Raw genomic sequence first — 26483 nt, 5'->3', positions numbered from 1 at the left:
AGAGCTGTGGATCCTGTTAGACTGACACTAATAGTTGATACCCCCTAAGAGCTGTGGATACTGTTAGATTGACACCCTAAGAGCTGTGGATACTGTTAGATTGACACCCTAAGAGCTGTGGATACTGTTAGATTGATACCCTAAGAGCTGTGGATACTGTTAGACTGACACTAATAGTTGATACCCCCTAAGAGCTGTGGATACTGTTAGATTGACACCCTAAGAGCTGTGGATACTGTTAGATTGACACCCTGAGAGCTGTGGATACTGTTAGACTGACACCCTAAGAGCTGTGGATCCTGTTAGACTGACACTAATAGTTGATACCCCCTGAGAGCTGTGGATACTGTTAGTCTGACACTAATAGTTGATACCCCCTGAGAGCTGTGGATACTGTTAGTCTGACACTAATAGTTGATACCCCCTAAGAGCTGTGGATACTGTTAGACTGGCACTAATAGTTGATACCCCCTAAGAGCTGTGGATACTGTTTGACTGACACCCTTTGAGCTGTGGATCCTGTTAGTCTGACACTAATAGTTGATACCCCCTAAGAGCTGTGGATACTGTTAGATTGACACCCTGAGAGCTGTGGATACTGTTAGACTGGCACCCTAAGAGCTGTGGATACTGTTAGATTGACACACTGAGAGCTGTGAATACTGTTAGACAGACATCCTGAGAGCTGTGGATACTGTTAGACTGGCACTAATAGTTTATACCCCCTAAGAGCTGTGGATCCTGTTAGACTGACACCCTAAGAGCTGTGGATACTGTTAGATTGACACACTGAGAGCTGTGAATACTGTTAGACTGACACCCTGAGAGCTGTGGATACTGTTAGACTGGCACTAATAGTTTATACCCCTAAGAGCTGTGGATCCTGTTAGACTGACACCCTAAGAGCTGTGGATACTGTTAGATTGACACCCTGAGAGCTGTGGATACTGTTAGACTGACACCCTGAGAGCTGTGGATACTGTTAGACTGGCACTAATAGTTTATACCCCCTAAGAGCTGTGGATCCTGTTAGACTGACACCCTAAGAGCTGTGGATACTGTTAGATTGACACACTGAGAGCTGTGAATACTGTTAGACTGACACCCTGAGAGCTGTGGATACTGTTAGACTGGCACTAATAGTTTATACCCCTAAGAGCTGTGGATACTGTTAGATTGATACCCTAAGAGCTGTGGATACTGTTAGACTGACACCCTAAGAGCTGTGGATCCTGTTAGACTGACACTAATAGTTGATACCCCTAAGAGCTGTGGATACTGTTAGATTGACACCCTAAGAGCTGTGGATACTGTTAGATTGACACCCTAAGAGCTGTGGATACTGTTAGATTGATACCCTAAGAGCTGTGGATACTGTTAGACTGACACTAATAGTTGATACCCCCTAAGAGCTGTGGATACTGTTAGATTGACACCCTAAGAGCTGTGGATACTGTTAGATTGACACCCTGAGAGCTGTGGATACTGTTAGACTGACACCCTAAGAGCTGTGGATCCTGTTAGACTGACACTAATAGTTGATACCCCCTGAGAGCTGTGGATACTGTTAGTCTGACACTAATAGTTGATACCCCCTGAGAGCTGTGGATACTGTTAGTCTGACACTAATAGTTGATACCCCCTAAGAGCTGTGGATACTGTTAGACTGGCACTAATAGTTGATACCCCCTAAGAGCTGTGGATACTGTTTGACTGACACCCTTTGAGCTGTGGATCCTGTTAGTCTGACACTAATAGTTGATACCCCCTAAGAGCTGTGGATACTGTTTGACTGACACCCTTTGAGCTGTGGATCCTGTTAGTCTGACACTAATAGTTGATACCCCCTAAGAGCTGTGGATACTGTTTGACTGACACCCTTTGAGCTGTGGATCCTGTTAGTCTGACACTAATAGTTGATACCCCCTAAGAGCTGTGGATCCTGTTAGACTGACACCCTAAGAGCTGTGGATACTGTTAGATTGACACACTGAGAGCTGTGAATACTGTTAGACTGACACCCTGAGAGCTGTGGATACTGTTAGACTGGCACTAATAGTTTATACCCCCTAAGAGCTGTGGATCCTGTTAGACTGACACTAATAGTTGATACCCCCTAAGAGATGTGGATACTGTTAGATTGACACACTGAGAGCTGTGAATACTGTTAGACTGACACCCTGAGAGCTGTGGATACTGTTAGACTGGCACTAATAGTTGATACCCCCTAAGAGCTGTGGATCCTGTTAGACTGACACTAATAGTTGATACCCCCTGAGAGCTGTGGATACTGTTAGATTGATACCCTAAGAGCTGTGGATACTGTTATACTGGCACTAATAGTTGATACCCCCTGAGAGCTGTGGATACTGTTAGATTGATACCCTAAGAGCTGTGGATCCTGTTAGTCTGACACTAATAGTTGATACCCCCTAAGAGCTGTGAATACTGTTAGACTGACACCCTAAGAGCTGTGGATACTGTTAGATTGATACCCTAAGAGCTGTGGATACTGTTAGACTGGCACTAATAGTTGATACCCCCTGAGAGCTGTGGATACTGTTAGATTGATACCCTAAGAGCTGTGGATCCTGTTAGTCTGACACTAATAGTTTATACCCCCTAAGAGCTGTGGATACTGTTAGACTGGCACTAATAGTTGATACCTAAGAGCTGTGGATACTGTTAGACTGACACCCTAAGAGCTGTGGATACTGTTAGACTGACACTAATAGTTGATACCCCCTGAGAGCTGTGGATACTTTTAGACTGACACCCTAAGAGCTGTGGATCCTGTTAGTCTGACACCCTAAGAGCTGTGGATACTGTTAGACTGACACCCTAAGAGCTGTGAATCCTGTTAGTCTGACACCCTAAGAGCTGTGGATCCTGTTAGTCTGACACTAATAGTTTATACCCCCTAAGAGCTGTGGATACTGTTAGATTGACACTAATAGTTGATACCCCCTAAGAGCTGTGGATCCTGTTAGACTGACACCCTGAGAGCTGTGGTTACTGTTAGACTGACACTAATAGTTGATGCCCCCTAAGAGCTGTGGATACTGTTAGACTGACACCCTTTGAGCTGTGGATACTGTTAGATTGACACACTGAGAGCTGTGGTTACTGTTAGACTGACACTAATAGTTGATACCCCCTAAGAGCTGTGGATCCTGTTAGACTGACACCCTGAGAGCTGTGGTTACTGTTAGACTGACACTAATAGTTGATGCCCCCTAAGAGCTGTGGATACTGTTAGACTGACACCCTTTGAGCTGTGGATACTGTTAGACTGACACTAATAGTTGATACCTAAGAGCTGTGGCTACTGTTAGATTGACACCCTAAGAGCTGTGGATACTGTTAGATTGACACCCTAAGAGCTGTGGATCCTGTTAGACTGACACTAATAGTTGATCACGTTCTGATTGGGATCATTGTTCCATTCCATGTCTTCTCTATCAATCTATCCAGTGCCCAACCTAAACAGGAAGTAATCTGGACTGCTACTCAGGGGGAACTCATTACATGTACGAGCCGAGGTGATGGCTGTGTATTTCCATTCACCTTCAGCAGCCGATTAGCAGCCCCGCGGCGGCAGGGAACAGGCTGATATAGCTAACAACCAACTCTTTTTAAACAATCTATTCATTTATGTATGTTTTACTACGCTCTGCTGCCCATCGCTGGCGGGGGAGGAAGAGAGGCTGATACTACATACCGAGGCCTGTGGTTTCATATTTTAGAGAGCGTTTGCTTTCTCAATGCTGACAACACAAGTAAACATACTTTCCTCCCTCCAAATAAAGGTAAGGGAATTTGCTCGTTTCCCAAAAATACACAAATATCGAGCTAAGAATTTTACAGAATATTTTTAGCAGAAACAAAATGCTGACATGATCCATTCTGAAGCAAACTATAGTAGCCTAGGTTTCAGTGGCGGTCAATGCCATTTAAGATGAGGGATCATGATATATATATATTTTTTTATGAACATGGCCTTATTTCTATAACAGCATATTGGGTGACTGTCATTCATATTTCAATCACCCAGCTCTGGGGAGACCTGAAAACATCTGTACAGAGACACTCCCCATCCAACCTGACACCCTCCCCAGTTGTCAATACTCTAGAACCCTCCCCTGTTGTCAATGCTCTAGAACCCTCCCCTGTTGTCAATACTCTAGAACCCTTCCCTGTTGTCAATATTCTAGAACCCTCCCCTGTTGTCAATACTCTAGAACCCTCCCCTGTTGTCAATACTCTAGAACCCTCCCCTGTTGTCAATACTCTAGAACCCTCCCCTGTTGTCAATACTCTAGCATCCTCCCCTGTTGTCAATACTCTAGTACCTTCCCCTGTTGTCAATACTCTAGCATCCTCCCCTGCTGTCAATACTCTAGAACATTCCCCTGTTGTCAGTACTCTAGAACCCTCACCTGTTGTCAATACTTTAGAACCCTCCCCTGTTGTCAGTACTCTAGAACCCTCCCCTGTTGTCAGTACTCTAGAACCCTCACCTGTTGTCAATACTCTAGAACCTTCCCCTGTTGTCAGTACTCTAGAACCCTCCCCTGTTGTCAATACTCTAGAACCCTCCCCTGGTGCCAATACTCTAGAACCCTCCCCTGGTGCCAATACTCTAGAACCCTCCCCTGGTGGCAATACTCTAGAACCCTCCCCTGTTGTCAATACTCTAGAACCCTCCCCTGTTTTCAATACTCTAGATCCCTCCACTTGCGAGGATAACAGCACTGAGCCTTTCTCTGTTGTTTTTTTTTTAGATTGTAGAACACATTCGGATGGATCTTAGACCATTCCTCCATACAGGACCTTTCCAGATGCTTGGTATCATTTTTCGGGGCTTATGGACCATTCTCTTCAATTCAAATCCCAGGCTTTAGTCCAGAGACCGAGGGCCGTTTCAAAATGTTGATATTGGGTTCAATTAACCGTTTCTACTTTTGTTTTGTTTATTGCTTGCGGTTATTGTCTCCACTTATTTTGAAGGCCTCGAGTACCAGCGTTGTTATGTGACTATATAAATTGACACATTTTTGTTACCAGTGGCCTTCACATTCTGAGCAAAGAGGGAAGCATCTATCTAAGAGAATTTGTATGTGGTAATTTTTTTGGTCCTCGTTCATCATTTCAAAGGTTTTCAAGGCTAGACACCCATTGACTAACTGCAAGGCTCTGTTGTTAAAAGCGTGTCTGAAAGTTGATCAAGACTCTGTGATACAGTACGACGGGAGGAGATCAGGTGATTAATCCCTGTTTTACTGTTGTTTTCCTCCAGATCAACATGTTTATGGAAGGGTTCCATGATGCATTGCTGCTGTACGCCCTGGCGCTGCACGAAGCCATCAGGAACGGCCTCACCAAGAAGGACGGAGCAGAGATCACCTATCGCATGTGGAACAGAACATTTGAAGGTAAAAAAACAAAAACCCTCTGGTCCTTATTGAACCTCTGCCTTATCTCTGGTCCTTATTGAACCTCTGCCTTATCTCTGGTCCTTATTGAACCTCTGCCTTATCTCTGGTCCTTATTAAACCTCTCCTCCCCTCTGGTCCTTATTAAACCTCTGCCTTATCTCTGGTCCTTATTGAACCTCTGCCTTATCTCTGGTCCTTATTGAACCTCAGCCTTATCTCTGGTCCTTATTGAACCTCTGCCTTATCTCTGGTCCTTATTAAACCTCTGCCGTATCTCTGATCCTTATTAAACCTCTGCCTTATCTCTGGTCCTTATTGAACATCTGCCTTATCTCTGGTCCTTATTAAACCTCTGCCTTATCTCTGGTCCTTATTGAACCTCTGCCTTATCTCTGGTCCTTATTGAACCTCTGCCTTATCTCTGGTCCTTATTGAACCTCTGCCTTATCTCTGGTCCTTATTAAACCTCTGCCTTATCTCTGGTCCTTATTGAACCCCTGCCTTATCTCTGGTCCTTATTAAACCTCTGCCTTATCTCTGGTCCTTATTAAACCTCTGCCTTATCTCTGGTCCTTATTAAACCTCTGCCTTATCTCTGGTCCTTATTAAACCTCTGCCTTATCTCTGGTCCTTATTAAACCTCTGCCTTATCTCTGGTCCTTATTAAACCTCTGCCTTATCTCTGGTCCTTATTAAACCTCTGCCTTATCTCTGGTCCTTATTAAACCTCTCCTCCCCTCTGGTCCTTATTAAACCTCTGCCTTATCTCTGGTCCTTATTAAACCTCTGCCTTATCTCTGGTCCTTATTAAACCTCTGCCTTATCTCTGGTCCTTATTAAACCTCTGCCTTATCTCTGGTCCTTATTAAACCTCTGCCTTATCTCTGGTCCTTATTAAACCTCTGCCTTATCTCTGGTCCTTATTAAACCTCTGCCTTATCTCTGGTCCTTATTAAACCTCTGCCTTATCTCTGGTCCTTAATAAACCTCTCCTCCCCTCTGGTCCTTATTAAACCTCTCCTCCCCTCTGGTCCTTATTAAACCTCTGCCTTATCTCTGGTCCTTATTGAACCTCTGCCTTATCTCTGGTCCTTATTGAACCTCAGCCTTATCTCTGGTCCTTATTGAACCTCTGCCTTATCTCTGGTCCTTATTAAACCTCTGCCTTATCTCTGATCCTTATTAAACCTCTGCCTTATCTCTCGTCCTTATTGAACCTCTGCCTTATCTCTGGTCCTTAATAAACCTCTCCTCCCCTCTGGTCCTTATTAAACCTCTGCCTTATCTCTGGTCCTTATTAAACCTCTGCCTTATCTCTGGTCCTTATTAAACCTCTCCTCCCCTCTGGTCCTTATTAAACCTCTGCCTTATCTCTGGTCCTTATTAAACCTCTCCTCCCCTCTGGTCCTTATTAAACCTCTCCTCCCCTCTGGTCCTTATTACCTCTGCCTTATCTCTGGTCCTTATTAAACCTCTGCCTTATCTCTGGTCCTTATTAAACCCCTCCTCCCCTCTGGTCCTTATTAAACCTCTCCTCCCCTCTGGTCCTTATTAAACCTCTCCTCCCCTCTGGTCCTTATTAAACCTCTCCTCCCCTCTGGTCCTTATTAAACCTCTGCCTTATCTCTGGTCCTTATTAAACCTCTCCTCCCCTCTGGTCCTTATTAAACCTCTGCCTGATCTCTGGTCCTTATTAAAACTCTCCTCCCCTCTGGTCCTTATTAAAACTCTCCCTTATCTCTTCCCCATTCTTATCCTCCCATCCTTATCATAATGGCCTCCCTCCAGAGCCTTAGCAGCCTGCATTCATCCTCTCTCTCGCTCTCTCACTCTCTCTCTTTCTCAATTCAATTCAATTTAAGTCCTTTTTTGGCATGGGAAACATATTTTTTAAATGCCAAAGCAAGTGCAATAGATCATAAACAAAGTGAAATATAAATAAATATAAATTACATCTCTCTCTCTCTCTCTCTCTCTCTCTCTCTCTCTCTCTCTCTCTCTCTCTCTCTCTCTCTCTCTCTCTCTCTCTCTCTCTCTCTCTCTCTCTCTCTCTCTCTTTCTCTCTTTCTCTTCTCACTGTCTCATCATATGTCCTCTGAGGATGTTTTTTACTGAGGTGTGGATCATTTTCCAAAGACTGTAAGACTGTTGGAATGTGATCTGAATTTTAGATCTAAGACCGGAGCTCAGATTCTGCCTCCTTCAGTTGTCCTGGCTCCCAGCTGGACCAATCATCACCCTTAATTAGGCCAATGTTGTCAACCAGAGTTGAGCCTCTGGCATTCTCCACTCATTTTTAATGGCTGTAGAAGGAACATTTATAGCATTATTGATATCACTATCAATTACACAAGGCTTTGGCGTGCAACACAGCTAGCTCAGCGCAGTGCAGCTTTGTCCTGAGCTGTTAACCAGAAGGATTTCCTTTAGCTTGTAGAGGATGTTAAAATACACCACAGAAGGGCTTACAGCAGTATGAAGGGCTTATAGCAGTATGAAGGGCTTACAGCAGTACCAAGGGCTTACAGCAGTATGAAGGGCTTATAGCAGTATGAAGGGCTTATAGCAGTACGAAGGGCTTATAGCAGTATGAAGGGCTTACAGCAGTATGAAGGGCTTACAGCAGTATGAAGGGCTTATAGCAGTATGAAGCGCTTACAGCAGTATGAAGGGCTTACAGCAGTACCAAGGGCTTATAGCAGTATGAAGGGCTTATAGCAGTATGAAGGGCTTATAGCAGTATGAAGCGCTTACAGCAGTATGAAGGGCTTACAGCAGTACCAAGGGCTTATAGCAGTATGAAGGGCTTATAGCAGTATGAAGGGCTTATAGCAGTACGAAGGGCTTACAGCAGTATGAAGGGCTTATAGCAGTATGAAGGGCTTACAGCAGTATGAAGGGCTTACAGCAGTATGAAGGGCTTACAGCAGTATGAAGGGCTTACAGCAGTACCAAGGGCTTACAGCAGTATGAAGGGCTTACGGCAGTATGAAGGGCTTACAGCAGTATGAAGGGCTTACGGCAGTATGAAGGGTTTACAGCAGTATGAAGGGCTTATAGCAGTATGAAGGGTTTATAGCAGTATGAAGGGCTTACAGCAGTATGAAGGGCTTACAGCAGTACCAAGGGCTTACAGCAGTATGAAGGGCTTACGGCAGTATGAAGGGCTTACAGCAGTATGAAGGGCTTACGGCAGTATGAAGGGTTTACAGCAGTATGAAGGGCTTATAGCAGTATGAAGGGTTTATAGCAGTATGAAGGGCTTACAGCAGTATGAAGGGCTTATAGCAGTATGAAGGGTTTATAGCAGTATGAAGGGTTTATAGCAGTATGAAGGGCTTATAGCAGTATGAAGGCCTTATAGCAGTATGAAGGGTTTATAGCAGTATGAAGGGTTTATAGCAGTATGAAGGGCTTATAGCAGAATGTATATTTACATGTTAGTCATTTAGAAGACGCTCTTATCCAGAGAGATGTACATCTTAATTCGTTTTAAAGTAGCTAGGTGGGACAACCACATACCGCTGGCATAGAAAATAAATTTATCCTCAATAACATAGCTAGAATAACGGTCCGAGCTCGAAGGTGGGGGAGTGTCAGGAGACCTGAGGGGATAGAACAACGTGCGTAGCGGGGAACCCAGCAAACAGCGAGTTGCAGTAGTCCAGACGGAGATGACTAGTGCCTGGATTAGGACCTGTGCATCTTCCTGTGTGAGGTAGGGTCATACTCTACAGATGTTGTAGAGCTTGAACCTCTGCAGGAGCGGGTCACGGGACGACACTGTGGAATTGTCAACCATGATGGCGAGGTCTTTGAGTGGGCAGTCCTTCCCCTGGGAGGAAGAGCAGCTCAGTCTTGTCCAGGTTGAGCTTGAGGTGGTTAACGACATCCAAGTTGAGATATCTGCCATGAACGCAGAGATGCATGTCGCCACCTGGGTGTCAGATTGAAGTAAGGAGAAAAATAGTGAGAAAAATAGAGGTCCATCCTCATAGCGGCGATAGGAGAGACCATGTGAGGATATGACAGAGCTGAGTGACTTGGTCTATAGAGAGTAGAGGAGAGGTCCATCCTCATAGCAGTGATAGGTGAGACCATGTGAGGATATGACAGAGATGAGTGACTTGGTCTATAGAGAGAAGAGGAGAGGTCCATCCTCATAGCGGCGATAGGAGAGACCATGTGAGGATATGACGGAGCTGGGTGACTTGGTCTATAGAGAGGAGAGGTCAATCCTCATAGCAGTGATAGGAGAGACCATGTGAGGATATGACAGAGCTGAGTGACTTAGTTTATAGAGAAAGATGACAGGGCCTAGAACTGATCCCTGGGGGACACCAGTAGTGAGAGTACGTGGTGCAGAACCAGATCCTCTCCACCTCACCTGGTAGGAGCGGACTGCCAGGTAGGATGCAATCCAAGACTGAGACGCCCAGCCCTGAGAGAGTGGAGAGGAGGATCTGATAGAGCCTGAGACACCCAGCCCTGAGAGGGTGGAGAGGAGGATCTGATCTGATAGAGACTGATTCTTCCAGCCCTGAGAGAGTGGAGAGGAGGATCTGATAGAGCCTGAGACACCCAGCCCTGAGAGAGTGGAGAGGAGGATCTGATAGAGACGGATTCTTCCAGCCCTGAGGGTGGAGAGGAGGATCTGATAGAGCCTGAGACACCCAGCCCTGAGAGGGTGGAGAGGAGGATCTGATCTGATAGAGACTGATTCTTCCAGCCCTGAGAGAGTGGAGAGGAGGATCTGATAGAGCCTGAGACACCCAGCCCTGAGAGGGTGGAGAGGAGGATCTGATCTGATAGAGACTGATTCTTCCAGCCCTGAGAGGGTGGAGAGGAGGATCTGATAGAGCCTGAGACTCCCAGCCCTGAGAGAGTGGAGAGGAGGATCTGATAGAGACGGATTCTTCCAGCCCTGAGGGTGGAGAGGAGGATCTGATAGAGACGGATTCTTCCAGCCCTGAGAGGGTGGAGAGGAGGATCTGATAGAGACTGATTCTCCCAGCCCTCAGAGGGTGGAGGGGAGGATCTGATAGAGACTGATTCTCCCAGCCCTCAGAGGGTGGAGGGGAGGATCTGATAGAGCCTGAGACACCCAGCCCTGAAAGGGTGGAGAGGAGGATCTGATAGAGCCTGAGACACCCAGCCCTGAGAGAGTGGAGAGGAGGATCTGATAGAGCCTGAGACAGGAGTGGGACCAGTGGACTCAATAGGCTGAGTGAATGAGTGGGACCAGTGGACTCAATAGGCTGAGTGAAGGAGGGGGACCAGTGGACTCAATAGGCTGAGTGAAGGAGTGGGTGGGACCAGTGGACTCAATAGGCTGAGTGAATTAGTAGCGGATGTCGTCAACCTTTTTTTCAAAGTGGTTGACAAAGTTGTCCTCAGAGAGGGAGGATGAAGGAGGGGGAGGAGGATTAAGCAGGGAGGAGAAGGTGGAAAAACGTTTCCTAGGTTTAGAGGCAGAAGCCTGATATTTAGAGCGATAGGAAGTGGCTTTAACAGTGGATACAGAGGAAGAGGAGGGAGTGAAAGGATGAAAAGGCCTCCGGAAATGTATATTCCCTCCATTATCGCTCAGCTGCCCGCAGCCCTATTCTGTAAGCTCGTAATGACCTCACTGTACTAATTGCTAATTGCCTAGCATAGGTGGAGAGCACACCTCCCTCTACTAATTGCTGATTGCCTAGCATAGGTGGAGAGCACACCTCCCTCTACTAATTGCTAATTGCCTAGCATAGGTGGAGAGCACACCTCCCTCTACTAATTGCTGATTGCCTAGCATAGGTGGAGAGCACACCTCCTCTACTAATTGCTGATTGCCTAGCATAGGTGGAGAGCACACCTCCCTCTACTAATTGCTAATTGCTAATTGCCTAGCATAGGTGGAGAGCACACCTCCCTCTACTAATTGCTGATTGCCTAGCATAGGTGGAGAGCACACCTCCCTCTACTAATTGCTGATTGCCTAGCATAGGTGGAGAGCACACCTCCCTCTACTAATTGCTAATTGCTAATTACCTAGCATAGGTGGAGAGCACACCTCCCTCTACTAATTGCTAATTGCCTAGCATAGGTGGAGAGCACACCTCCCTCTACTAATTGCTGATTGCTAATTGCCTAGCATAGGTGGAGAGCACACCTCCCTCTACTAATTGCTAATTGCCTAGCATAGGTGGAGAGCACACCTCCCTCTACTAATTGCTAATTGCCTATGAGAGTGAAACAAATCACAAATGGCCCGCCCTTTTGATCCTGGTTCCTTTGATCCTGGTTCCTTTGATCCTGGTTCCTTTGATCCTGGTTCATTTGATCATGGTTCCTTTGATCCTGGTTCCTTTGATCCTGGTTCCTTTGATCCTGGTTGATGTGTCAACAACTATCTGCAAGTCATGATCAGGCAGCAGTTCACACACCAAGTAGGCTGCTACAGACCCCTGTCCATTCACCACTACAGACCCCTGTCCATTCACCACTACAGACCCCTGTCTATTTACCACTACAGACCCCTGTCTATTCACCACTACAGACCCCTGTCTATTCACCACTACAGACCCCTGTCCATTCACCACTACAGACCCCTGTCCATTCACCACTACAGACCCCTGTCTATTCACCACTACAGACCCCTGTCTATTCACCACTACAGACCCCTGTCCATTCACCACTACAGACCCCTGTCTATTCACCACTACAGACCCCTGTCCATTCACCACTACAGACCCCTGTCTATTCACCACTACAGACCCCTGTCCCCTGTCTCTTCACCACTACAGACCCCTGTCCCCTGTCCATTCACCACTACAGACCCCTGTCTATTCACCACTACAGACCCCTGTCCCCTGTCTCTTCACCACTACAGACCCCTGTCCCCTGTCCATTCACCACTACAGACCCCTGTCTCTTCACCACTACAGACCCCTGTCCCTTCACCACTACAGACCCCTGTCCCCTGTCCATTCACCACTACAGACCCCTGTCTATTCACCACTACAGACCCCTGTCCCTTCACCACTACAGACCCCTGTCTAAGACCCCTGTCTCTTCACCATACGTCCTCTGTACATCCAACAAACAGTATGGTGACAGACTCCAGTTGCAAAATAATGTCCTCCAGATAACTCCAGTTAAAGTCTTAAAGGGATGAGGCAGAGTCACACACGGAGAAAACAAGACCTTTCATCTGCTGTGATTAGAGTCCCCGTTACAGAACGGATGTCCCCTCTCGCCAAACTGGTTAAAAAGCCAATGCATTGCCAGCTCCCAACGTGAAGTAACAATGTTTTGTTCGGCGGGGAATCGTCAAGAACAGGGTCATATTTTCTTGTTAAAATAAATAATATGTTAAAAATGCCAACAATTTGTGGGAACACAGGCGTAGGGATGAAATTACAATTCTTGGAGGGCCTGCCAACACAAACGACGGGAGGAGAGATGGGATTTCCTGTTCTATTGGCCGGTGCTGGAATTTCTCCATTCCGCTCTCTGTTCTCTGTTTTCCTTGGAATGTTGGGCTCTAGCTAATTAATTCTGCCATTCTTTACATGCCACTGGTCCTCTGGTCGCTGGGCAGGCATCGCAGGCCAGGTGTCTATGGACTTCAACGGGGACAGATACGGAGACTTCTCTGTGATGAGCATGACCAACACCGAGGCCGGCACCTATGAGGTAAGAACAAAACCTAACACCAACAACCCTCCTACATCAGGGCCCTTATTCAGTAAGCATCTGAGAGTGGTGTCCACATCGACGGGACAGTCGTGGAGAGGGTAGTAAAGTTTTAAGTTCCTCGGCGTACACATCACGGACAAACTGAATTGGTCCACCCACACAGACAGCGTTGTGAAGAAGGCGCAGCAGCGCCTCTTCAACCTCAGGAGGCTGAAGAAATTTGGCTCGTCACCAAAAGCACTCACAAACTTCTACAGATGCACAATCGAGAGCATCCTGTCAGGCTGTATCACCGCCTGGTACGGCAACTGCTCCGCCCACAACTGTAAGGCTCTCCAGAGGGTAGTGAGGTCTGCACAACGCATCACCGGAGGCAAACTACCTGCCCTCCAGGACACCTACCCCACCCGATGTTACAGGAAGGCCATAAAGATCATCAAGGACATCAACCACCCAAGCCACTGCCTGTTCACCCCGCTATCATCCAGAAGGCGAGGTCAGTACAGGTGCATCAAAGCTGGGACCGAGAGACTGAAAAACAGCTTCTATCTCAAGGCCATCAGACTGTTAAACAGCCACCACTAACATTGAGTGGCTGCTGCCAACACACTGACTCAACTCCAGCCACTTTAAAAATGGAAATTGATGGAAATTGATGGAAAAAATGTATCACTAGCCACTTTAAACAATGCCACTTAATATAATGTTTACATACCCTACATTACTCATCTCATATGTATATGTATATACTGTACTCTATACCATCTACTGCATCTTTATGTAATACATGTGTCACTAGACACTTTAAACTATGCCACTTTGTTTAAATACCCTACATTACTCATCTCATACAGTATGTACTATATATACTGTGCTCGATACCATCTACTGCATCTTGCCTATGCTGTTCTGTACCATCACTCATTCATATATATTTATGTACATATTCTTTATCCTTTTACACTTGTGTGTATAAGGTAGTAGTTGTGGAATAGTTAGTTAGATTACTTGTTGGTTATTACTGCATTGTCGGAACTAGAAGCACAAGCATTTCGCTACACTCGCATTAACATCTGCTAACCATGTATATGTGACAAATACAATTTGATTTGATTTGTTCTAGGATCAGGTCACAAAGAGTCTCAGTAGGAGTGGTGATCTAGGATCAGGTCATAAAGAGTCTCAGTAGGAGTACTGATCTAGGATCAGGTCATAGAGTCTCAGTAGGAGTACTGATCTAGGATCAGGTCATAGAGTCTCAGTAGGAGTGGTGATCTAGGATCAGGTCATAAAGAGTCTCAGTAGGAGTGGTGATCTAGGATCAGGTCATAAATAGTCTCAGTAGGAGTATTGATCTAGGATCAGGTCATAAAGAGTCTCATTTGGAGTGGTGATCTAGGATCAGGTCATAAAGAGTTTCAGTAGGAGTACTGATCTAGGATCAGGTCATAGAGTCTCAGTAGGAGTACTGATCTAGGATCAGGTCATAAAGAGTCTCAGTAGGAGTACTGATCTAGGATCAGGTCATAAAGAGTCTCAGTAGGAGTGCTGATCTAGGATCAGGTCATAAAGAGTCTCAGTAGGAGTGTTGATCTAGGATCAGGTCATAAAGAGTCTCAGTAGGAGTGGTGATCTAGGATCAGGTCATAGTCTCAGTAGGAGTGGTGATCTAGGATCAGATCATATAGAGTTTCAGTAGGAGTGGTGATCTAGGATCAGGTCATAAAGAGTCTCAGTAGGAGTACTGATCTAGGATCAGGTCATACAGAGTCTCAGTAGGAGTGTTGATCTAGGATCAGGTCATAAAGGGTCTCAGTAGGAGTGCTGATCTAGGATCAGGTCATAGAGTCTCCGTAGGAGTGGTGATCTAGGATCTGGTCATAGAGTCTCATTAGGAGTGGTGATCTAGGATCTGGTCATAGAGTCTCATTAGGAGTGTTGATCTAGGATCAGGTCATAGAGTCTCATTAGGAGTGGTGATCTAGGATCAGGTCATAAACAGTCTCAGTAGGAGTGGTGATCTAGGATCAGGTCATAGAGTCTCAGTAGGAGTGGTGATCTAGGATCAGGTCATAAAGAGTCTCAGTAGGAGTGCTGATCTAGGATCAGGTCATAAAGAGTCTCAGAGTAGGAGTGTTGATCTAGGATCAGGTCATAAAGAGTCTCAGAGTAGGAGTGTTGATCTAGGATCAGGTCATAAAGAGTCTCAGTAGGAGTGTTGATCTAGGATCAGGTCATAAAGAGTCTCAGTAGGAGTGCTGATCTAGGATCAGGTCATAAAGAGTCTCAGTAGGAGTGTTGATCTAGGATCAGGTCATAAAGAGTCTCAGTAGGAGTGCTGATCTAGGATCAGGTCATAAAGAGTTTCAGTAGGAGTACTGATCTAGGATCAGGTCATAAAGAGTCTCAGTAGGAGTGGTGATCTAGGATCAGATCAGAAAGAGTCTCAGTAGGAGTGGTGATCTAGGATCAGGTCATAGAGTCTCCGTAGGAGTGGTGATCTAGGATCTGGTCATAGAGTCTCATTAGGAGTGGTGATCTAGGATCTGGTCATAGAGTCTCATTAGGAGTGTTGATCTAGGATCAGGTCATAGAGTCTCATTAGGAGTGGTGATCTAGGATCAGGTCATAAACAGTCTCAGTAGGAGTGGTGATCTAGGATCAGGTCATAGAGTCTCAGTAGGAGTGGTGATCTAGGATCAGGTCATAGAGTCTCATTAGGAGTGGTGATCTAGGATCAGGTCATAGAGTCTCAGGTAGGAGTGGTGATCTAGGATCAGGTCATAAAGAGTCTCAGTAGGAGTGTTGATCTAGGATCAGGTCATAAAGAGTCTCAGTAGGAGTGTTGATCTAGGATCAGGTCATAGAGAGTCTCAGTAGGAGTGGTGATCTAGGATCAGGTCATAAAGAGTCTCAGTAGGAGTGTTGATCTAGGATCAGGTCATAAACAGTCTCAGTAGGAGTGGTGATCTAGGATCAGGTCATAGAGTCTCAGTAGGAGTGGTGATCTAGGATCAGGTCATATAGAGTCTCAGTAGGAGTGGTGATCTAGGATCAGGTCATAGAGTCTCAGTAGGAGTGGTGATCTAGGATCAGATCATAAAGAGTCTCAGTAGGAGTGTTGATCTAGGATCAGGTCATAAAGAGTTTCAGTAGGAGTGGTGATCTAGGATCAGGTCATAGAGTCTCAGTAGGAGTGGTGATCTAGGATCAGGTCATAAAGAGTTTCAGTAGGAGTGGTGATCTAGGATCAGGTCATAGAGTCTCAGTAGGAGTGGTGATCTAGGATCAGGTCATAGAGTCTCAGTAGGAGTGGTGATCTAGGATCAGGTCATAGAGTCTCAGTAGGAGTGTCTACGCCTATGATGTAAGAAGAAAACCTTCCACTGCAGATAACATCCAACCTAATCCTGTAACCTCTAGCATCGCTAGTGATCAGGTGTTTTTTCAGGCTTGTCAAATGCCCCCTTCTAAATGACCCTCGTAAAGGACTGTACAGCTTCCATAGAATGCTATCTGGCTTGTCAAATGCCCCCTTCTAAATGACCCTCGTAAAGGACTGTACAGCTTCCATACAATGCTATCTGGCTTGTCAAATGCCCCCTTCTAAATGACCCTCGTAAAGGACTGTACAGCTTCCATACAATGCTATCTGGCTTGTCAAATGCCCCCTTCTCCTCGTAGTTGTCCTTTTCTAGTACAACTTCTCAATATGTGGGCCCTATTTGAGATTGACGGCATTTGTTTCCCTTGTGTTTGTTCTTGGTGTGTAACTACCATGGTGTGTGTGTTTCTCAGACGGTGTGTAACTACTATGGTGTGAAGGAGAGTTTCCAGATGCTTCCGGGGTTCAATCCTGACCACTTCACCCTGAGAGGACTACACAGAGTCTCCCACGCAGACCTGCCAGACAAATCATGTAAATTATCTCTAATGATCTGTAATATATCTGTTATATCTGTCTGTCTGCACCACACACCAACAAACACTCCTCCTCCTCAAACTCCTCCCTCTGCCTCTGGCGCTCTAACCCTGTTTACACCTGCTGTTTAAATGCACCTTTTTTTCTGATCTTGTCCACATTCTGATTGCGATCAGGTCTTCGCGACAAGCTCCAGAGGTAGGCAGGCATGCATTGTGTCTGGATAACAATCAAATGTAAACTGATACGGATGATCAACCCACTCAAATCATTATTACACCTACCTCTAATATCTACGACAGGTACCACCATTGACTAAAGGCATCAGTAATTGTGTTAAAATAAATGCATTCATATAATATTTTTAAAGAATATACGAAGAGTTAATTTCCAAAAAATGATATATTTGTGGATTAACCCACTTAAATCATTATTACACCTACCTCTAATATCTACGACAGGTACCACCATTCAGAAATCTTGTTAAATCTGCTTTTATTGTTTATTAAAGAAGTTATAAAATATATATATATATATTCTTCTATATCTAATCAAGGCACGAGGTTCAACAACATATACATATTTATTCATTTGAAATCTTTCGTTTCAGACAAATAATATTTTTTTTGTTTGTAAAATATATATATATTTATATGCCATTTAGCAGACGCTTTTATCCAAAGCGACTTACAGTCATGTGTGCATACATTCTACGTATGGGTGGTCCTGGGAATCGAACCCACTACCCTGGCGTTACAAGCGCCATGCTCTACCGACTGAGCTACAGAAGGACCACCTCACTCTCAGATAAATATAATACTGCCAGGGTTTCCACTGTCAAATGGAACAAATAACGTCACATTAGTACTTTATTATTATTATTATTTATTATTATTACTATTATTATTATTATTATGTATTATTATGTATTATTTATGTATTATTATTATTATTATTACTTTATTATTATTTATTTATTATTATGTATTATTACTTTATTATTATTATTTATTATTATTTATTATTATTATTATTTATTATTACTTTATTATTATTATTATTATTATTCATTATTACTTTATTATTCACATGAAGGTACCCATAAGCATTCATTTCTGGTTAAAAAAACACAAATGTGAAAAATATACTGTCGTAACCCAGGTGCACCCGCTCCAGCAGGTATAATTCACTGGTCATCCCCAAAGCCAACACCTCCTTTGGCCACCTTTCCTTCCAGTTCTCTGCTGCCAGTGACTGGAACGAATGGAGACTGGAGGTGGAGACTTATATCCCTCACCAACTTTAAACATCATGTATCTGAGCAGCTAACCGATCGCTGTACATAGTCCATCTGTAAATAGCCCACCTAATCTACCTACCTCATCCCCATATTGTTTTTATTTCCTTTTCTGCTCTTTTGCACACCAGTATCTCGACTTGAACATCACCATCTGCTCATTTATCACTCGTGTTAATCTGCTAAATTGTAATTACTTTGCTACTATTGGCCTATTTATTGCCTTACCTCCTCACGCCATTTTCAGACACTGTATATATATTTCCCCCCCCCCTATTGTGTTATTGACTGTACACTTCTTTATTCCATTTGTAACTCTGTGTTGATGTTTGTGTCGCACTGCTTGGCCAGGTCACAGTTAGAAATGAGAACTTGTTCTCAACTGGCCGACCTGGTTAAATGAAGGTGAAATAAAATAAAATATTAAAAATGGTGGATATACTGTAGTAACCCAGGTGGGTATACTGTAGTACTGTAGTAACACAGGTGGGTATACTGTAGTAACCCAGGTGGGTATACTGTAGTACTGTAGTAACCCAGGTGGGTATACTGTAGTAACCCAGGTGGATATACTGTAGTACTGTAGTAACCCAGGTGGATATACTGTAGTACTGTAGTAACCCAGATGGATATACTGTAGTACTGTAGTAACCCAGGTGGATATACTGTAGTACTGTAGTAACCCAGGTGGATATACTGTAGTACTGTAGTAACACAGGTGGGTATACTGTAGTAACCCAGGTGGATATACTGTAGTACTGTAGTAACCCAGGTGGGTATACTGTAGTACTGTAGTAACCCAGGTGGGTATACTGTAGCACTGTAGTAACCCAGGTGGGTATACTGTAGTACTATAGTAACCCAGGTGGATATACTGTAGTAACCCAGGTGGATATACTGTAGTACTGTAGTAACCCAGGTGGATATACTGTAGTACTGTAGTAACCCAGGTGGATATACTGTAGTACTGTAGTAACCCATGTAGGTATACTGTAGTACTGTAGTAACACAGGTGGATATACTGTAGTACTGTAGTAACCCAGGTGGATATACTGTAGTACTGTAGTAACCCAGGTGGATATACTGTAGTACTGTAGTAACCCAGGTGGGTATACTGTAGTACTGTAGTAACCCAGGTGGATATACTGTAGTAACCCAGGTGGGTATACTGTAGTAACCCAGGTGGATATACTGAAGTACTGTAGTAACCCAGGTGGATATACTGTAGTACTGTAGTAACCCAGGTGGATATACTGTAGTACTGTAGTAACCCAGGTGGATATACTGTAGTACTGTAGTAACCCAGGTGGATATACTGTAGTACTGTAGTAACCCAGGTGGGTATACTGTAGTACTGTAGTAACCCAGGTGGATATACTGTAGTAACCCAGGTTGATATACTGTAGTAACCCAGGTGGATATACTGTAGTAACCCAGGTGGATATACTGTAGTACTGTAGTAACCCAGGTGGGTATACTGTAGTACTGTCGTAACCCAGGTGGATATACTGTAGTACTGTAGTCACCCAGGTGGGTATACTGTAGTAACCCAGGTGGATATACTGTAGTAACCCAGGTGGATATACTGTAGTAACCCAGGTGGGTATACTGTAGTACTGTCGTAACCCAGGTGGATATACTGTAGTACTGTAGTAACCCAGGTGGGTATACTGTAGTACTGTAGTAACCCAGGTGGATATACTGTAGTACTGTAGTAACCCAGGTGGATATACTGTAGTAACCCAGGTGGGTATACTGTAGTAACCCAGGTGGATATACGGTAGTACTGTAGTAACCCAGGTTGATATACTGTAGTAACCCAGGTGGATATACTGTAGTAACCCAGGTGGATATACTGTAGTACTGTAGTAACCCAGGTGGATATACTGTAGTACTGTAGTAACCCAGGTGGATATACTGTAGTAACCCAGGTGGGTATACTGTAGTAACCCAGGTGGGTATACTGTAGTAACCCAGGTGGATATACTGAAGTACTGTAGTAACCCAGGTGGATATACTGTAGTACTGTAGTAACCCAGGTGGATATACTGTAGTACTGTAGTAACCCAGGTGAATATACTGTAGTAACCCAGGTGGGTATACTGTAGTAACCCAGGTGGATATACTGTAGTACTGTAGTAACCCAGGTGAATATACTGTAGTAACCCAGGTGGGTATACTGTAGTACTGTAGTAACCCAGGTGGGTATACTGTAGTACTGTAGTAACCCAGGTGGATATACTGTAGTACTGTAGTAACCCAGGTGGGTATACTGTAGTACTGTAGTAACCCAGGTGGATATACTGTAGTACTGTAGTAACCCAGGTGGATATACTGTAGTACTGTAGTAACCCAGGTTGATATACTGTAGTAACCCAGGTGGATATACTGTAGTAACCCAGGTGGATATACTGTAGTACTGTAGTAACCCAGGTGGGTATACTGTAGTACTGTCGTAACCCAGGTGGATATACTGTAGTACTGTAGTCACCCAGGTGGGTATACTGTAGTAACCCAGGTGGATATACTGTAGTAACCCAGGTGGATATACTGTAGTAACCCAGGTGGGTATACTGTAGTACTGTCGTAACCCAGGTGGATATACTGTAGTACTGTAGTAACCCAGGTGGGTATACTGTAGTACTGTAGTAACCCAGGTGGATATACTGTAGTACTGTAGTAACCCAGGTGGATATACTGTAGTAACCCAGGTGGGTATACTGTAGTAACCCAGGTGGATATACGGTAGTACTGTAGTAACCCAGGTTGATATACTGTAGTAACCCAGGTGGATATACTGTAGTAACCCAGGTGGATATACTGTAGTACTGTAGTAACCCAGGTGGATATACTGTAGTACTGTAGTAACCCAGGTGGATATACTGTAGTAACCCAGGTGGGTATACTGTAGTAACCCAGGTGGGTATACTGTAGTAACCCAGGTGGATATACTGAAGTACTGTAGTAACCCAGGTGGATATACTGTAGTACTGTAGTAACCCAGGTGGATATACTGTAGTACTGTAGTAACCCAGGTGAATATACTGTAGTAACCCAGGTGGGTATACTGTAGTAACCCAGGTGGATATACTGTAGTAACCCAGGTGGGTATACTGTAGTACTGTAGTAACCCCGGTGGATATACTGTAGTACTGTAGTAACCCAGGTGAATATACTGTAGTAACCCAGGTGGGTATACTGTAGTACTGTAGTAACCCAGGTGGATATACTGTAGTACTGTAGTAACCCAGGTGGATATACTGTAGTACTGTAGTAACCCAGGTGGGTATACTGTAGTACTGTAGTAACCCAGGTGGATATACTGTAGTACTGTAGTAACCCAGGTGGATATACTGTAGTAACCCAGGTGGGTATACTGTAGTAACCCAGGTGGATATACGGTAGTACTGGAGTAACCCAGGTTGATATACTGTATTAACCCAGGTGGGTATACTGTAGTAACCCAGGTGGATATACTGTAGTACTGTAGTAACCCAGGTGGATATACTGTAGTACTGTAGTAACCCAGGTGGATATACTGTATTAACCCAGGTGGGTATACTGTAGTAACCCAGGTGGATATACTGTAGTACTGTAGTAACCCAGGTGGATATACTGTAGTACTGTAGTAACCCAGGTGGATATACTGTAGTAACCCAGGTGGGTATACTATAGTAACCCAGGTGGATATACTGTAGTAACCCAGGTGGGTATACTGTAGTACTGTAGTAACCCAGGTGGGTATACTGTAGTACTGTAGTAACCCAGGTGGATATACTGTAGTACTGTAGTAACCCAGGTGGATATACTGTAGGTGTGCAGCAGAGGTACCGTTAACCTTACTAATAGCCTCCCTCTTCTTCTCCAAGCAGGTGGACTAGGAGTATCTGCTGTTACTGGGATCATAGTGGGAGCCCTGCTAGGGACAGCCCTGCTAATGGCCTTCTACTTCATCAGGTAAAACAGCACATGTCATGTTCAGTACTGTCTGTGTGGCTCATTTGGTAAGAGTGGATGCTTGTTTCGTACTACAGGGCTGATCTAGTAAGAGTGGATGCTTGTTTCGTACTACAGCGCTGATCTCGTAAGAGTGGATGCTTGTTTCGTACTACAGGGCTGATCTAGTAAGAGTGGATGCTGGTTTCCTGCTACAGGGCTGATCTAGTAGGAAACTATAGCAGGAGGCCCCATTTCACTGTAAACAACCATCTGTGCACATTTACTGGCCTGGCCTAAAGGAGAAGACAGACGATTCAAACCCTTCTCAAAGCCTTTTTGTCTTGTTCCTAACAGGAAGAACTACAGGATAACCATTGAGAGGCGCACGGCGAGGCAGGAATGTGACATTGGGAAGCACCGTCAGTTACGAGAGGATTCTATCAGATCTAACTTCTCGGCAGCGTAGAGCGTCACCGCGGTTACCATCCGTTGCTCCTGACGTTCCCGTTCCAGGGAAGCAAGAAGCAGCGTGGCGCGGAAGGAAGCACCATGGGAAATGTGACCAAAGACTCACGCTACACGGCTGTCAGAGGAGTCGTGCTATTTAAAGAAAGACATACTGTCATTTATACGTGTTTTAAAATCTATCTTTTTAACTTTTTTGACTTTCATAAACTCAGGAAAGTTCCAATCACACAACAGCACCACTTTCATCTCTGTTGAAGTATATCTTTAGGTGTGTCTTCTCCCCTTAAGAGGGCCAGTACGGACAGCATTAATATTATAATAATATGTTTTCACCTGTTTTATAACAAACAGCGCAAGCGGTTTTGACCATGTAAAAAGCATTTGCACTCCATACAGGGTTAAAGTAACACCAGAGATAACAGGGATCAATAAGCCTGTGAACTTCATTGGTACATGTCAGATCAGAGATAACAGGGGTTGATAAACAGGTCAGATCAGAGATAACAGGGGTTGATAAACAGGTCAGATCAGAGATAACAGGGGTTGATAAACAGGTCAGATCAGAGATAACAGGGGTTGATAAACAGGTCAGATCAGAGACAACAGGGGTTGATAAACAGGTCAGATCAGAGATTACAGGTCAGATCAGAGATTACAGGTCAGATCAGAGATTACAGGTCAGATCAGAGATTACAGGTCAGATCAGAGATAACAGGGGTTGATAAACAGGTCAGATCAGAGATAAACAGGTCAGATCAGAGATAACAGGGGTTGATAAACAGGTCAGATCAGAGATAACAGGTCAGATCAGAGATAACAGGTCAGATCAGAGATAACAGGGGTTGATAAACAGGTCAGATCAGAGATTACAGGGGTTGATAAACAGGTCAGATCAGAGATAACAGGGGTTGATAAACAGGTCAGATCAGAGATAACAGGGGTTGATAAACAGGTCAGATCAGAGATAAACAGGTCAGATCAGAGATAAACAGGTCAGATCAGAGATTACAGGTCAGATCAGAGATTACAGGTCAGATCAGAGATTACAGGTCAGATCAGAGATTACAGGTCAGATCAGAGATAACAGGGGTTGATAAACAGGTCAGATCAGAGATAACAGGGGTTGATAAACAGGTCAGATCAGAGATAACAGGGGTTGATAAACAGGTCAGATCAGAGATAACAGGTCAGATCAGAGATAACAGGTCAGATCAGAGATAACGGGTTGATAAACAGGTCAGATCAGAGATAACAGGGGTTGATAAACAGGTCAGATCAGAGATAACAGGGGTTGATAAACAGGTCAGATCAGAGACAACAGGGGTTGATAAACAGGTCAGATCAGAGATTACAGGTCAGATCAGAGATTACAGGTCAGATCAGAGATTACAGGTCAGATCAGAGATTACAGGTCAGATCAGAGATAACAGGGGTTGATAAACAGGTCAGATCAGAGATAAACAGGTCAGATCAGAGATAACAAGGGTTGATAAACAGGTCAGATCAGAGATAACAGGGGTTGATAAACAGGTCAGATCAGAGATAACAGGTCAGATCAGAGATAACAGGGGTTGATAAACAGGTCAGATCAGAGATAACAGGGGTTGATAAACAGGTCAGATCAGAGATAACAGGGGTTGATAAACAGGTCAGATCAGAGATAACAGGTCAGATCAGAGTTAACAGGTCAGATCAGAGATAACAGGGGTTGATAAACAGGTCAGCTCAGAGATAACAGGGGTTGATAAACAGGTCAGATCAGAGATAACAGGGGTTGATAAACAGGTCAGATCAGAGATAACAGGGGTTGATAAACAGGTCAGATCAGAGATAACAGGTCAGATCAGAGATAACAGGTCCGATCAGAGATAACAGGTCAGATCAGAGATAACAGGTCAGATCAGAGATTACAGGTCAGATCAGAGACAACAGGTCAGATCAGAGACAACAGGTCAGATCAGAGATAACAGGTCAGATCAGAGATAACAGGTCAGATCAGAGATAACAGGTCAGATCAGAGATAACAGGGGTTGATAAACAGGTCAGATCAGAGATAAACAGGTCAGATCAGAGATTACAGGTCAGATCAGAGATTACAGGTCAGATCAGAGATTACAGGTCAGATCAGAGATTACAGGTCAGATCAGAGATAACAGGGGTTGATAAACAGGTCAGATCAGAGATAAACAGGTCAGATCAGAGATAACAGGGGTTGATAAACAGGTCAGATCAGAGATAACAGGTCAGATCAGAGACAACAGGTCAGATCAGAGACAACAGGTCAGATCAGAGACAACAGGTCAGATCAGAGACAACAGGGGTTGATAAACAGGTCAGATCAGAGATAACAGGGGTTGATAAACAGGTCAGATCAGAGATAACAGGGGTTGATAAACAGGTCAGATCAGAGACAACAGGGGTTGATAAACAGGTCAGCTCAGAGATAACAGGTCAGATCAGAGATAACAGGTCAGATCAGAGATAACAGGGGTTGATAAACAGGTCAGATCAGAGATAACAGTCTTGTTTAATAATCTTACGGCTTGGGGTTAGAACCCGTTCAGGGTCCTGGTGGTTCCAGACTTGCTGTGCGGTACGCAGAGAGAACAGTCTACGGCAGTGCCCTCCAACCCTCTTCCTGGAGAGATACCGTTTTCACATCAATCCTAATCTAGCACACTGGATTGTAATTCAACTGGGGTTGGAGCAAACACCTGGGGGAGGAAAGCCCTGGTCAATGGAATGGTCCACACTAAAGGGACCCACCGGAAACTACTACAGGAGATTTGAGTCTTTAAACTTCGGATTACACCATTTCGGTATCATTGCAGTGATTTGATTCTCAATCAACCAATCAAGTAAATTATATAGTATTACACTTTGCAAACTAAAATTCTCTGGTAAAAACCTCTATTCGACTTTGCTTATTTTCGAAAGTAAGAATTTTCTAGAGATATTTTTTTTAGATTAAATATGGTAATTCTGTAATATACTCTTCCCACAGTATAATAATAATGTATATTACAGTATATGATGATTCTGACACAACTATAACAAAACAGACTGGTTTCTTCTGAGATGAATAGTAACATATATTTCTCCTCTGCATCTCTGAGACCTGTTATTTCACTATATATATATATATATATATATATATATATATATATACAGTTGAAGTCGGAAGTTTACATACCCCTTAGCCAAATACGTTTAAACTCCGTTTTTCACAATTCCTGACATTTAATCTTAGTTAAAAATCCCTGTATTAGGTCAGTTAGGATCACCACTTTATTTTAAGAATGTGAAATGTCAGAATAATAGTAGAGAGAATGATTTAGTTCAGATTTTATTTCTTTCATCACATTCCCAGTGGGTCAGAAGTTTACATATACTCAATTAGTATTTGGTAGTACTGCCTTGACATTGTTTTACTTGGGTCAAACGTGTCGGGGAGCCTTCCACAAGCTTCCCACAATAAGTTGGGTGAATTTTGGCCCATTCGTCCTGACAGAGCTGGTGTAACTGAGTCAGGTTTGTAGGCCTCCCTGCTCGCATAAGCTTTTTCAGTTCTGCCCACACATTTTATATGGGATTGAGGTCAGGGCTTTGTGATGGCCACTCCAATACCTTGACGTTGTTGTCCTTAAGCCATTTAGCCACAACTTTAAAACTTTAAAAGTATGAAGTGTGCTTGTGGTCATTATCCATGTGGAAGACCCATTTGCGACCAAGCTTTGAC

At 44.1% G+C, this 26483-nt stretch overlaps 1 protein-coding gene across 50 annotated transcripts in view; it reads left to right on the top strand.

Annotated features, from left to right (window-relative positions):
* LOC118380717 (atrial natriuretic peptide receptor 3-like) overlaps window positions 1-25852 on the top strand; it is an 84107-nt gene extending 58255 nt beyond the window's left edge. Inside the window, exons 4-11 of one of the 50 annotated variants that reach the window (XM_052479789.1) lie at window positions 5300-5435; window positions 13021-13115; window positions 16917-17037; window positions 22207-22294; window positions 22631-23597; window positions 23631-23716; window positions 24080-24208; window positions 24242-25852. In XM_052479789.1, coding sequence (XP_052335749.1) covers window positions 5300-5435; window positions 13021-13115; window positions 16917-17037; window positions 22207-22294; window positions 22631-22742 — 552 coding nt within the window. In that variant the 3' untranslated portion in view covers window positions 22743-23597; window positions 23631-23716; window positions 24080-24208; window positions 24242-25852. The other 49 variants (XM_052479795.1, XM_052479793.1, XM_052479788.1 and 46 more) reach the window with 49 other exon arrangements.
* Window positions 25853-26483: the final 631 nt, after the last annotated feature.

The sequence above is a fragment of the Oncorhynchus keta genome, chromosome 25, assembly GCF_023373465.1.
Source record: "Oncorhynchus keta strain PuntledgeMale-10-30-2019 chromosome 25, Oket_V2, whole genome shotgun sequence".
In the NCBI taxonomy this organism is placed as follows: Eukaryota; Metazoa; Chordata; class Actinopteri; order Salmoniformes; family Salmonidae; genus Oncorhynchus; species Oncorhynchus keta.
The sequence above is the reverse complement of the archived record's forward strand: the minus strand, read 5'-3'. Positions and strand labels throughout refer to the sequence as shown.